The sequence below is a fragment of the Bubalus bubalis genome, chromosome 10 (genome assembly GCF_019923935.1).
Source record: "Bubalus bubalis isolate 160015118507 breed Murrah chromosome 10, NDDB_SH_1, whole genome shotgun sequence".
In the NCBI taxonomy this organism is placed as follows: domain Eukaryota; kingdom Metazoa; phylum Chordata; class Mammalia; order Artiodactyla; family Bovidae; genus Bubalus; species Bubalus bubalis.
The window spans coordinates 63,813,945-63,827,047 of NC_059166.1; the positions used below are offsets into that span (position 1 = coordinate 63,813,945).

The window sequence follows — 13,103 nt, forward strand, 5'->3', positions numbered from 1 at the left end:
CCCACCATCACTTCTATGACATTCCTGCCTGTGTGCATTATGTACCGGGAGCCAACAAACATTTGTTTTTGTCACAATTTCTGGGGTCAGGAATCTGAGAGTGGCTTCATTGGGTGACTCTGGTTTTAGGTCTGTTACAGGGTTAAAGTCCAGCTGTCGAACGATAGACATCTTGGGGTTTAACCAGGCCTGAAGAATCCACCTCCATGCTTACTCACATGGTTGGCAGGCCTCAGTTTCTCCTGGCTGTTGGCTAGACGCTTCAGTTCCTTGCCATCTGGGCCTCTATGTAGGGCTGCTCACAACATGACATTTGCTTGCCCCAGAACAAATGATCCAAAAAATCACTTCTGTAACCTAACCACTTTGGCTCTATGCTCTTGCTTACAAAGACCTACTCTGGTACTATGTGAAAGGAGACTCGTGAGGGTTTGAATAATAGGCGTGCGTGTGCTAGGTTCTTTCAGTCATGTCTGATTTTTAGTGACCCTGTGGATTGTAGCCCGCCAGCCTCCTCTGTCCATGGGATTCTCCAGACAAGAATACTGGAGTGGGTTACTGTGCCCTCCTCCAGGGGACCTTCCCGAACCAGGGATCAAACCCGAGTCTCTTATGTCTCCTGCACTGGCAGGCAGGTTTTTTACTACTAGTGCCGCCTGGAAAATCCTTGACTAATAGGAAGTGGGGCCAATTTGAAGGCTGGCTATGAAACTGCCAATAATAATCATGACAAACTCAGATACGGAGCTGTTCTACAGAATCACTGATCTATATTCTTCAGTGTCAACGTCATGAAAATCAAGGAAGAGACTGGGGAACTGTTCCAGAATGAAGGAGACTAAAGAGACATGACCACCAACTGCAGTGTGAAATGCTGGACTAGTTCCCTTTGAGATTCAGGACATTGGAGGACACTAGCAAAAGTTTTTGTGGGGTTGAAGGATTAGCTGGAAGCAATGGATTAATGTTAATTTCCTGATTTTACTAGATTGTACTATTATTTTATAGAATAATCTTATTTATAGAAAACACCCATTCAAACGTTAGGGAGAGATAGGAAAGCAGGTTTGTAACTTACTCTCAAAAGGTTTGGGGCAGGAGGGAAGTATTCTTTATTCTTTTACTGCAACTCTGAGAGAAGATATTAAGAAGAGGTGGCAAGAATACACAGAACTCTACAAAAAAGATCTTCACAACCCAGATAATCACGATGGTGTGATCACTGACCTAGAGCCAGACATTCTGGAATGTGAAGTCAAGTGGGCCTTAGAAAGCATCACTACAAACAAAGCTAGTGGAGGTGATGGAATTCCAGTGGAGCTATTTCAAATCCTGAAAGATGATGCTGTGAAAGTGCTGCACTCAATATGCCAGCAAATTTGGAAAACTCAGCAGTGGCCACAGGACAGGAAAAGGTCAGTTTTCATTCCAATCCCAAAGAAAGGCAATGCCAAAGAATGCTCAAATACTGCACAATTGCACTCATCTCAAACACTAGTAAAGGAATGCCCAAAATTCTCCAAGCTAGGCTTCAGCAATACGTGAACCGTGAACTTCCTGATGTTCAAGCTGGTTTTAGAAAAGGCAAAGGAACCAGAGATCAAATTGCCAACATCCACTGGATCATCGAAAAAGCAAGAGAGTTCCAGAAAAACATCTATTTCTGCTTTATTGACTATGCCAAAGCCTTTGACTGTGTGGATCACAATAAACTGTGGGAAATTCTGAAAGAGATGGGAATACCAGACCACCTGACCTGCCTCCTAAGAAACCTATATGCAGGTCAGGAAGCAACAGTTAGAACTGGTCATGGAACAACAGACTGGTTCCAAATAGGAAAAGGAGTATGTCAAGGCTGTATATTGTCACCCTGCTTATTTAACTTATATGCAGAGTATATCATGAGCAGCACTGGGCTGGAGGAAGCACAAGCTGGAATCAGATTGCCGGGAGAAATATCAATAACCTCGGATATGCAGATGACACCACCCTTATGGTAGAAAGTGAAGAGGAATTCAAAAGCCTCTTGATGAAAGTGAAAGAGGGGAGTGAAAAAGTTGGCTTAAAGCTCAACATTCAGAAAACTAAGGTCATGGCATCTGGTCCCATCACTTCATGAGAAATAGATGGGGAAACAGTGGAAACAGTGTCAGACTATTTTTCTGGGCTCCAAAATCACTGCAGATGGTGATTGCAGCAATGAAATTAAAAGACGCTTACTCCTTGGAAGGAAAGTTATGACCAACCTAGATAGCATATTCAAAAGCAGAGACATTACTTTGCCAACAAAGGTCCATCTAGTCAAGGCTATGGTTTTTCCAGTGGTCATGTATGGATGTGAGAGTTGGACTACAAAGAAAGCTGAGCACTGAAGAATTGATGCTTTTGAACTGTGGTGTTGGAGAAGACTCTTGAGAGTCCCTTGGACTGCAAGGAGATCCCACCAGTCCATCCTAAAGGAGATAAGTCCTGGGTGTTCATTGGAAGGACTGATGCTGAAACTGAAACTCCAGTACTTTGGCCACCTCATGCGAAGAATTGACTCACTGGAAAAGACCCTGATGCTGGGAGGGATTAGGGGCAGGAGGAGAAGGGGACGACAGAGGATGAGATGGCTGGATGGCATCACCGACTCGATGGACATGAGTTTGGGTGAACTCTGGTTGTTGGTGATGGACAGGGAGGCCTGGCGTGCTGTGGTTCATGGGTTTGCAAAGAGTCGGATACAACTGAGCCACTGAACTGAACTGTACTTGGATCTATAAATAACTTTTCTCTTTTGTTGATGTGGCTTTTAGGCTTAGGCATAAAATCCTAACTTTGGTGAGACTGCAGTGCTTTTCTGGCTGGCCTGTCACTCACATGCCTCCTTGACACATTGAAGGCAGAGATGTGTTAGAGAAACACAGTAAGTTTTGCTGTCCTCACACTCCATACCCAATGGCAGCTACTCCTCTCCTATCAAAATCTACAAAGACCTAATCTGTCTAAGGAATTGTCCTTACTGCTGAGCCTTTGAAGGGCCTTATATATAGACAGTGCCTCCTGCTCCCTGGGTCTGCAAGGCTGTGCATTTTATGTTCCATCAGCACAGATTATATTCTTCAGTTCCTTCGCATCACACCTCTTGCTTCTTCTAATGGTGGGTTGTTTAGGGACTGGCATTATTGTCATCTTTGCTTTAATGCATTTTAACCTGCTTGTGAAATTTCGAACATCCCTTCCAGTGTCCCTGCTGGAGGACAGTCCAGTCATCCATTATAATAGCAGCTGTTAAAAGGGTTTGGAATGTGTTTGGATTTGAAGGAACCAGATTTGTAGACTATTCTGTATCATGTTCATGCCATCTGTCAACGGCATAACAAGACTGAAAATTTAATTGGACTTTGGGGAAGTCATGCATTAGGTTCATAGCATTTTGTGTGTGTAAGATAGAATTGCTGTCAAGAAATAATTTTTCTTTTTAATTTTTACCTTGATGATGTTTAGAATGTTAGCAGCTAATAAAATGGTTTCATATCCTAATGCATAGATAAGTGCTTGGCCCTCAAGCCTGTGGCCTTAACTTTGTGATTTCACGTATGTCTATCCAAAGATACATGAGAGTGCCCTTGGGGTCAGTCGCTCAGTCAACTCTTTGTGACCCCAAGGACTGTAACCTGCCAGGTTCCTCTGTCCATGGAATTCCCCAGGCTAGAATACTGGAGTAGGTACCCATTCCCTTCTCCAGGGGATCTTCCCAACCCAGGGATCGAACTGAGGTCTCCTGCACTGCAGGCAGATTCTTTACCATCTGAGCCACCAGGGAAGCCTGTGGGGGGGAAGGCAGCAAATGTGCTTACCCATATCTCCAACGTTGAACCTGGCTTGACAGGGTGTTTAAAAGTGAATTACATAGGTAGAGCCTGCCTCCCAGGATACAGGGACATCTTTTGCCTTTTGTTTTATTACAAGTGGTTTGAAGATTGATGCATTCCTCTTGATTTCAGCCCATTTAGTGAATTTGTTCATCTAAGTCACTGTTATGGGTTTCCCAGGTGGCATTAGTGGTAAAGAATCCGCCTGCCAATGCAGGAGACTTAAGAGATGTGGGTTCGATCCCTGGCTCAGGAAGATCCCCTGGAGGATGGCATGGCAACCCACTCCAGTATTCTTGCCTGGAGAATCCCACGGACAGAGGAGCCTGGCGGGCTACAGTCTAAAGGGTCACAAAGAGCAAGCAATAAGTAGCATAAATGGGCGATTTATGGGCAATTAGAACACACCCCTCCTGCCTCACTCTTGTTTCTTGAACTTTGATAATTTTGTGCCACTAGAAAGCACCTAAGCTTCCCCTGAGGGAAGTGGACAGTGTCCTAGATAGGACATAAAGCCCCTGTTGTCTTTATGGGTTATCTGAGGAAAGGAACTTAAAATTTGCCAGACTTCTGTTGGGGAATCCTACCTCCCTATCATCCAGAGTAAATCAAATCACACTGCATTCAGATTCTGAATTTAGAAATTCAAGATAAAATCATCTTCCTTAACCAGACATCATTCATGCATTCAGGGAATAATTATTGAATGTTTACTATATGCCAGATACTCTTCTGGGCATTGGGGATAAAGGTAAACAAGACAGAATTCACATTCTTGAAAGTATATAAACAATAAAAGATCAGATAGTGGTAAGTGTTATGCAGAGACATTAGGGCAGTGTGTTTAGAAAGAGATACTCAGAATTCCCAAGGGAAAAAAACTAGCAGGAAAGAGTTTCTAGAAAAGTCCAGCTGAACTTTCTCTAATGATGGAAATGTTCTATACTGTACTGTCCAGTGCAGTAGCCACTAGCTGCATGTGGTTTTAAGGAACTTGAAATGTGGTTATTGCTACTGAGGAATTTTAAATTGTATTTAATATAAGTATAAATGGCCACATGTGGCTAATGGCTACCATATTAGACAAGCATGGTTTGAGAGCTATATTTTGGACTTAGGTAGTCTATACTTGTACACAGAATGGGAGTAATATGCAGCAGTATCTTGATTTTTTTTTTTTAACTCAAAGAACCAAACACATTCTCACTGTATCATCTTTGTAGAATAGATTCATGACTAGACTTCAGTGTTTGAGTACTTAGTTGGAAAGATACAAGAGCAAGCAACCTAATAAGGAAGCTTAAGAGAAGCAATGGATGGTCACAAAAAGATGTTAGAATGGTACCCACAAACTGAAGGCTAAAGGCTCTGAGCAGTATTAAAAGCTTGAAAGAGAGAAAATCACTGCATGGCAATGTGTGCAATAGGCCCCTCTCTGCCAGGAAGGTAATAAGGGATGTTATTTCCTAATAAAAATTACAAGGCCGGCAGAAAGAGAATTAGAATAAGAAAGGATTCGTGCTTTCTTATTCTTTTAAGACATTTGCTGAGGTTTTTGCCCCACTGAGACCAGAGCGTCTGATTAACTTTGATCCTGCCCTGAGGAATGACCTAATGGCCATTGTCTGCAAGTAAGGCTGTTGGACAGGGTCTTACATAAGGGCCTCTTCAACTGAAATATTCTTTTAATTTTGTCAGTCATGAACAACAGAGAACCATTTGGTGATGTGAAAACAGCAACTTGGGAAAACTTGGTGTTTGTGGTAACAACAGGGGGGAAATATATCCTGTTTTTAGAACCATTACTAAATTTTCTGGAAAAGCCAAATGGATTTGGTGTGTGACAAAATGCTCATTGTAGAAAAAGTATAAGATTTTAGCATATTGGAAAAATATCACAAGTATAAGATTATTGAAATTATTCAAGTATTGTCTAATTCTTCTATGACCAACCACAAATCATCATGACATTACTAAATCCAGAAAACAGTTCAATCTGACCAGTTAAATATTTTCTTGTCACATCAACAAATGCTTCAGTTCAGTCACTGAGTCGTGTCCGACTCTTTGCGACTCCATGAACCGCAGCATGCCAGGCTTCCCTATCTACCACCAACTGCAGGAGTCTACCCAAACCCATGTCCATTGAGTCAGTGATGCCATCCAACCATCTCATCCTCTGTTGTCCCCTTCTCCTCCTGCCCTCAATCTTTCCCAGCATCAGGGTCTTCTCAGATGAGTCAGCTCTTCACATCAGGTGGCCAAAGTATTGGTAGGAATGGCACCCCACTCCAGTACTCTTGCCTGGAAAATCCCATGGACAGAGGAGGCTGGAAGGCTGCAGTCCATGGGGTTGCTGAGGGTCAGACATGACTGAGCGACTTCACTTTCACTTTTCACTTTCATGCATTGGAGAAGGAAATGGCAACCCACTCCAGTGTTCTTGCCTGGAGAATCCCAGGGACAGGGGAGCCTGGTGGGCTGCCGTCTGTGGGGTCGCACAGAGTTGAACACGACTGAAATGACTTAGTAGCAATATGTTTAAGTTAGAAAAGTCATCAATAGGAACTTTTAAAGGGACTCAAACATTAGTTACGCATCCAAGTATAAGATACAGATACTTTAGTACACGGTCACATTATAAGCAAACAAGTAAGAGCATATTTAAGAAAGGGCATAAGGACTTCCCTGGTGGCCCAGTGGCTAAGACTCCACATTCCCAATGTAGGGAGCCCATGTTCGATCCCTAGTCAGGGAACTAGATCCCACATGGCACAATGAAAATTGAAGATCCTTTGTGTTGCAACTAAGGCCCAGGGCAGCCAAATAAATATATTTATTTTAGAAAGAAAGAAGATAGAGCATAAAAGGGCACCAATAAGGATCTTCTTTAAAAACATGTAGTATGTCTAATGAATTTCTGCCTAAAGTGTTTCTCTTGTGTGTGTGTGTGTGTGTGTGTGTGTGTACATGTGTGTGCTCAGTTGTATCTGACTCTTTACTACCCTGTGGACTGTAGCCCACCAGGCTCCTCTGTTCTTGGAGTTTTCCAGGCAAGAATACTGGAATGTGTTGCCATTTCCTACTCCAGGGGATCTTCCCAACCCAGGTATCAAACCCGTGTCTCCTGCATTGACAGGTGGATACTTTACCTCTGCGAAGCAGTTAAGGCTGAGTGTCATAATCTTCAGTGCACTGAGGGGCTTCAGCAGTGCATAAATGAACTAGTTAAGAGTGCAACATTCCTTGAGGGGAGATACAGAGACCCCCTGAAAATGGGCCTTGGTTTTGTAGATAAGAGAAATGAGCCTGCAAATTTGTAATAATATTTCATCTCCAAAAAGACTACTAGGATTTGAAGAGGACTGTGAGGAGAAGCCAAAAACAATAATTCTGTTAATGGACAGGAGAGAAACGTGGAACCTTTTTTCCCACTATGAAAGCACAATAATAAGCCGTCTCTCTCTACTGGAATGAATAAGAAAATAGTCTCATAATTTCCACATCACTTAGTGTTGAAATACTGGTCTTTTCACTCATAAACAAAGGCCGTTTAAGCTAATAAAAAGACTAATGGAAGTGTTATTGGGATTACCTCCATCCCTTTCCAGTGCCCTCAGAGACAAGGTGCCCTCCAGCACCCCCTTGTGAGGGTCTTGGATGGTTTTATGTTTCTTCCTTGCCTTGTATAAGCCAACAGGGAAATCAAGTGTCTCCTCATTAGGAAATGGAATATTGCTACTTATATCTTTACAGTTAAGTGTTAAATGATGCCTGCTCAATGTAGGGCTGGTAGTAGGACATCATTTAAGAAGAAATTCCTACTTTAAAATGTTCAGTGCTGTTGACTGACTGCAAATAAGACTTTATTTAGCATTTTAGATTACAGTTTGGTCTCAGACCAAAGATTCTCAACCTTTCAGTTCAGTTCAGTCGCTCAGTCAGTGTCTGACTCTTTGCGACCCCATGAATTGCAGCACGCCAGGCCTCCCTGTCCATCACCAACTCCTGGAGTTCACCCAAACTCATGTCCATCTAACCATCTCATCCTCTGTCGTCCCCTTCTCCTCCTGCCTTCAATCTTTCCCAACATCAGGGTCTTTTCCAATGAGTCAGCTCTTCGCATGAGGTGGCCAAAATACTGGAGTTTCAGCTTTAATATCAGTCCTTCCAATGAACACCCAGGACTGATTTCATGGCTGCAATCACCATCTGCAGTGATCTTGGAGCCCAAAAAATAATGAGTAGCAAAATCACTTGGAGGGCCCGTTACTAAACACCTTTGCTGGGCCTCATCCCCAGAGTGTCTGACTTAGCAGGCCTGGAATAGGGCCTGAGAATTTGTATTTCTAGCACATTCCCAGGTGGCACAGATGCCACTGGTCTGGCGACCATACCTGAAGAGCCACTGCCTTAAGACCAGGAGGAGCTTGTTGGGATAGGTTTCTTGATGTGCAAGTACAATGAGGAAACAAATGGTTTTTTGTAAATCTCTTTCTTCCCATTCCTCTTTCTGATCGTGCCAAAAGTATTGGGTATGTCTTAAGCTCCTTTCTGGCCCAAATCCAATAATAAACATTCTAACATTACAATTTCATTGTTTAACATAGACTTTGAATCTTGTCTGAATGAAAAAGACAAAAGGGCTGATTGATGCGCTTTCTGACTCCCTATATTGTTTTGAAACCACACTGAGGTAGTGCTGGAGCCCTAAACCCACCTGCCACTCAATCTGATACCATTAAAAGCTGAGGTTGGACATTTCATATTTCCCATCTTTGTAATGCGTTTTCCCTTATTCCACACGGCAGTGACACCGTTTACTGAGAAGTAGAGTGAGGACTCCTGATAAAAAAAAGCTCTAGGCACTGGGTGGAAGCGGCTGTTCCGTGGCCCCAGTCATGGTTGACCGGCTCTGCTGCTCTCCCCCCAGCCTGCCCACCCGGGTACTCAGCTGAGCTTCTGAAGGACAAAACAATGACCTGGATTCTCCCTTTCTCACTTGCATTAAGGTTTGGTACCTCTCTGGTGTGATGCCAGCCAGAAAGCTCTTGGTTAATGTACACAGGGTTCCAGGCAAAGGTCTGGCTTCAAAGCACAGAAACCATTAGTTCCATTTTTAAATTGACTTCAAGTGTCTCATCTGTAAAATGGAGGATGTAGACGCTAGACAGGTGTGGATGGTGTGGTACAGAGGTGTTGCTGTGGCTGGCACTTTGATGGCAATCTCTAAAACCACTAATGGAGGAGCCCCTTTTAACGGTTCAGGTTAAAATGGCTTGACCTTGAATATTATCAACTGTTAAAAGAGTTTAGCATCTTCTTTTGAATTGCGTAAATGACTGAGGAGTTGCTCTGTTTTTGTGAGGGAAAATTGAGAAGAGTTCACATATTAATCATCCCAATTATTCCTGATGTTAACCACAGATATTTGAATAACTAACATGTATGCAAAACCAATACAATATTGTAAAAAAAAACAATTATTACAATTGTTATGGTGAATTAATGACTTTTGATGTTACTGCTGTGTTACAGTATGACTTGTTGAAGGCTTGGATGACGGTTGGCATTTTTAGCAACTAAGAATTTTTAAATTAAAAAAAAAGAAAAGAAAAGCACTGCTGCCAAGCTGGCATTCAAACTGAGATTCAGACATCTCAAGATTCTTTCACCTTGGCCTTTTTTTTTTTTTTTTTTTTTAATTTTAAGTAAATCACTACATCCTTTGGTTTTTTTTTTTTTTTCTTATGTAAGGATATAGTCTAAGATTATGTAAAATTATTATAGTGCTTTGGAAAAATAGGAGTATTTCATAAACCATTTACCAAATTTTAGTTTAACTATGTTACCCCCAAGGTCCAACAGTTGAGGTTGACTTCCAGAAAGCACATTCGGCCTTGAGTTATATTTTATTTCAAAGCCATCCAGCCACAGCAGGATGTGTTAGTTTTCTAAAGGCAGAGTACAGGGAGATAACGTGACTTTTTTAGAAGAGTAAGAAAGAGAATAAAGTCACTCAGTCGTGTCCGACTCTTTGGGACCCCATGAACTGTAGCCCGCCAGGCTCCTCTGTCCATGGGATTTTCCAGGCAAGAATACTGGAGTGGGTTGCCATTTCCTTCTCCAAGGGATCTTCTTGACCCAGGTATCAAACCTGGGTCTCCCACACTGCAGGCAGACTCCTTACCATCTGAGCCACCAGGGAAGCCCTAAGTAAGAAAGACCCAAGTTTAACTGTAATGCGTCCTGTGAGAATGGAGGGCTTTACTCTACAACTCTTGTCTCCGGCTGTGTGTCACTCACTGCACCTGCCTCACTGCCCACAACATGCTGACATTGCACGTACAGACCTAGCTGCGTCTGAGGCTCATTTCTGCTTCTGACCACAGGGAATCCCACCTCCCTGCCCCAGCTCCAAGGGTAAGGGTCCCAGCTAACTCAACAGCCAGGCATCCAGGATGCCTTTCTCTTCCCCTGACAAGATGTGCATGAGCATGGTTGAGGTCCCAACTCAGCAGAACAGATTCTCCAGATGTCTTCTCTGTTATCTTAGTACCCTGAAGTGGAGAACTGTCCCTTCCCCCTGCAGGGCCAGCCCTGGGCTAAGTGGTGGAGTGTGTTGTCATTGTACCCCCAGTCCCTCACAAGGTCTAGCTTAGCATCCTCGCCTACCCATGGCCTCATCTTGACCTTCCATGCACACTCACTCTGCAGCACACCTGATTTGGTGGTTGACTCATTCCTAGAGGGCCTTCCCCCAGCTAAAGATGTAGTAACTAGCAGGTGTTCACACTCTGATGAACTAAGGATGTGTCAGGCACCCAGCTACACTTTGACAAGGTCTTTTTTGGAGACAGTGCCTTCCCCAAGGGTGGATGGAAATTTCAAGCACTATGGCAGGCTAGGTGGGGCAGGAATAGAGGGATACTTTTGAATTGAGAGGTTCTTGGGTGCTTTTCAAATCACCCCAGAAAGGAAGGAAGCTGCCTATTACAGATTTCCAACTTTTCATCTAAAAAGCATAAAGCAAAAAAAAAAAAAAAAAAGCATAAAGCCAGATGTATTTCAGAATTCAGAATTTGGGGGGTGTTAGCGACCTTATAAGAACATCCCCTGCATGATCTGAGGCTGATAACTAAACACATTAATATTCACATGAAATGGGATGACTGTTGCATGTTGTACCACCAGATGAGTTTCAAGTGGGTCAGGTTTTGCTGGCAAAGTCATGTTTGGTTATTACAGCTTTGAGGATTTCAGAATTGCAGATAAGGAATTATGCTCCTGTAATTGTTAACAATAGTTTACTATTACTGAGCACTAATAGTGTGCCAGGCTCTAGGCTAAGGGAGAACTTTACTGATATAAACTCATTTACTCCTGCCATCAATATGTGAGGTAGAAATCATTAGTATCCCCTACTTCACTGATTCCTCCTAAGTCTTCTGTAAAAAAAAACACAAACTACTGGGTATGTACCAGATACCAGGAAAAGGGAGCAAAAAAGTCTGTCCAGCCCCCACTTCAAGTTACTTGAGTCCTGGGAAAGAGGCAGATGGGCACACAGACATGGGTGTGCTCAGAGCTGCAGGAACAGAGGAGGGGGCCCACCCAGCCTACACAAGGGGAAAGCTCCCTGGGCAGGCACTGTTCTTGCTGTCCTCCATGCAGGGCAGAAAGCCAGCCGAGAGGTCACTACCACTGCTTGTTACTAAGTTCACTCGTTCAAGGTCAGTGACTCTCAAGTTCTCTTGAGGTCACAGGTCCCTGTGCTCCTTTCTTTTCTTTAATGTTGCTCTGTCCTCCCTTCTCTTCTACAGAACACCCATCTCCGCTTTCTCCCAAGACAACATCTATGAGGTTCAGCCTCCAAAAGTAGACAGAAAGTCTACAGAGATCTTCTATGCCCACATCCAGGCCAGTCAAGGTATCATGCAGCCCCTGGGGAAAGAAGACACCTCCATGTACCGAGAATACATCAGGAACCGCTACCTGTGAGGAGAGAGCAGGTCCCCGCAGGGGGCCCAGAAGGGGACCAAAGTCCCACTTACTTGCATTCTAACCTGTTTGTCTCATCTTAAAAAGGTAATTTCCTGTCAGTCCTTTACATCGGAAGGCTTTTACTCTTTTTATAACTGGTTAATTACTAATCATTGGTATTAATAATAAAGAAATGACTGAATATTTTGCTGTCATTGTCTTTGCTTTATTTTAGAAATACTTTGCTTAGAAATGTGGTTATGTAGTATCACACCATCACGTTTAGATGTTAACAGTATTTATTGAAGACCTGCTGTGAGGGTTCCCTGGTGGTCAATTGGTTAAGAATCTACCTGCCAATGCAGGGGACACAGGTTTGATCCCTGGTCCAAAACATCCCACATGTGGCACAGCAACTAAGCCTCTGTGCCACAGCTACTGAGCCCATGCCCTGGAGCCTGTGATCCGCAGCAAGAGAAGCTGGCCTAATGAGGAGCCTGCACGCTGCAACGAACAGTAGCTCCCTCGCAACCACAGCAACTAGAGAAAGCCCACACTCAGCAATGAAGACCCAAAGCAGCCAAAAATCAATAAATGACTCTAAAAAAAAAAAAAAAAAGCCTGCTCTATGCCAGGCCCTATGGCAGGTCTGGGAATATTACAGTAAGCAAGACAGGTCCAGATTTTCCTCCTGTGTGACACGAAGGCAGAGTGTTTTTCTTTGTAGTTAGCACTTCTTAAAATTTATTCTGATGGTTTATGTTAACTTTATGTGTTGATAAAAATTTATTTTGAAAGCCCTTGTTCTTAGGGAATAAACACTGAAATATTTCTAGATAAAGTGACAGGATGTCAACAAAGTGCTCTCCGGTGGTTCAGGAAAAAAGAAAACACAATAAAGCAAATGCAGCAAGATATTAATAATTGGTAAATCTGGAAAAGAGCAAAACACAAGTTCTTTGAACTTCTGTAAATATAAAATTACATCAAAATAAAACATTAAAACTGTGTTCCTCTGCATAGCATTTGCAGTAAGCAGTTGCATTACATGATTTGATATTTGATGACCAGTCAGGGTGAACACACAATGTACTTGTATGTTTGTTCTCTGTATCAGTTCAGTTCAATCACTGAGTCATGTCCCACTCTTTGCAAACCCGTGGACTGCAGCACGGCAGGCCTCCCTGTCTGTCCATCACCGACTCCCAGAGTTTACTGAAACTCATGTCCATTGAGTCGGTGATGCCATCCAATCATCTCATC

At 43.1% G+C, this 13,103-nt stretch overlaps 1 protein-coding gene across 4 annotated transcripts in view; it reads left to right on the forward strand.

Moving 5' to 3' along the window:
* Positions 1-12,044, forward strand: part of FIG4 (FIG4 phosphoinositide 5-phosphatase) — a 169,327-nt gene extending 157,283 nt beyond the window's left edge. For all 4 annotated transcript variants that reach the window (XM_045161971.1, XM_045161970.1, XM_045161968.1 and 1 more), the window contains one exon: positions 11,681-12,044. In XM_045161971.1, coding sequence (XP_045017906.1) covers positions 11,681-11,858 — 178 coding nt within the window. In that variant the 3' untranslated portion in view covers positions 11,859-12,044. The remainder of the gene's footprint in view (positions 1-11,680) is intronic.
* Positions 12,045-13,103: the final 1,059 nt, after the last annotated feature.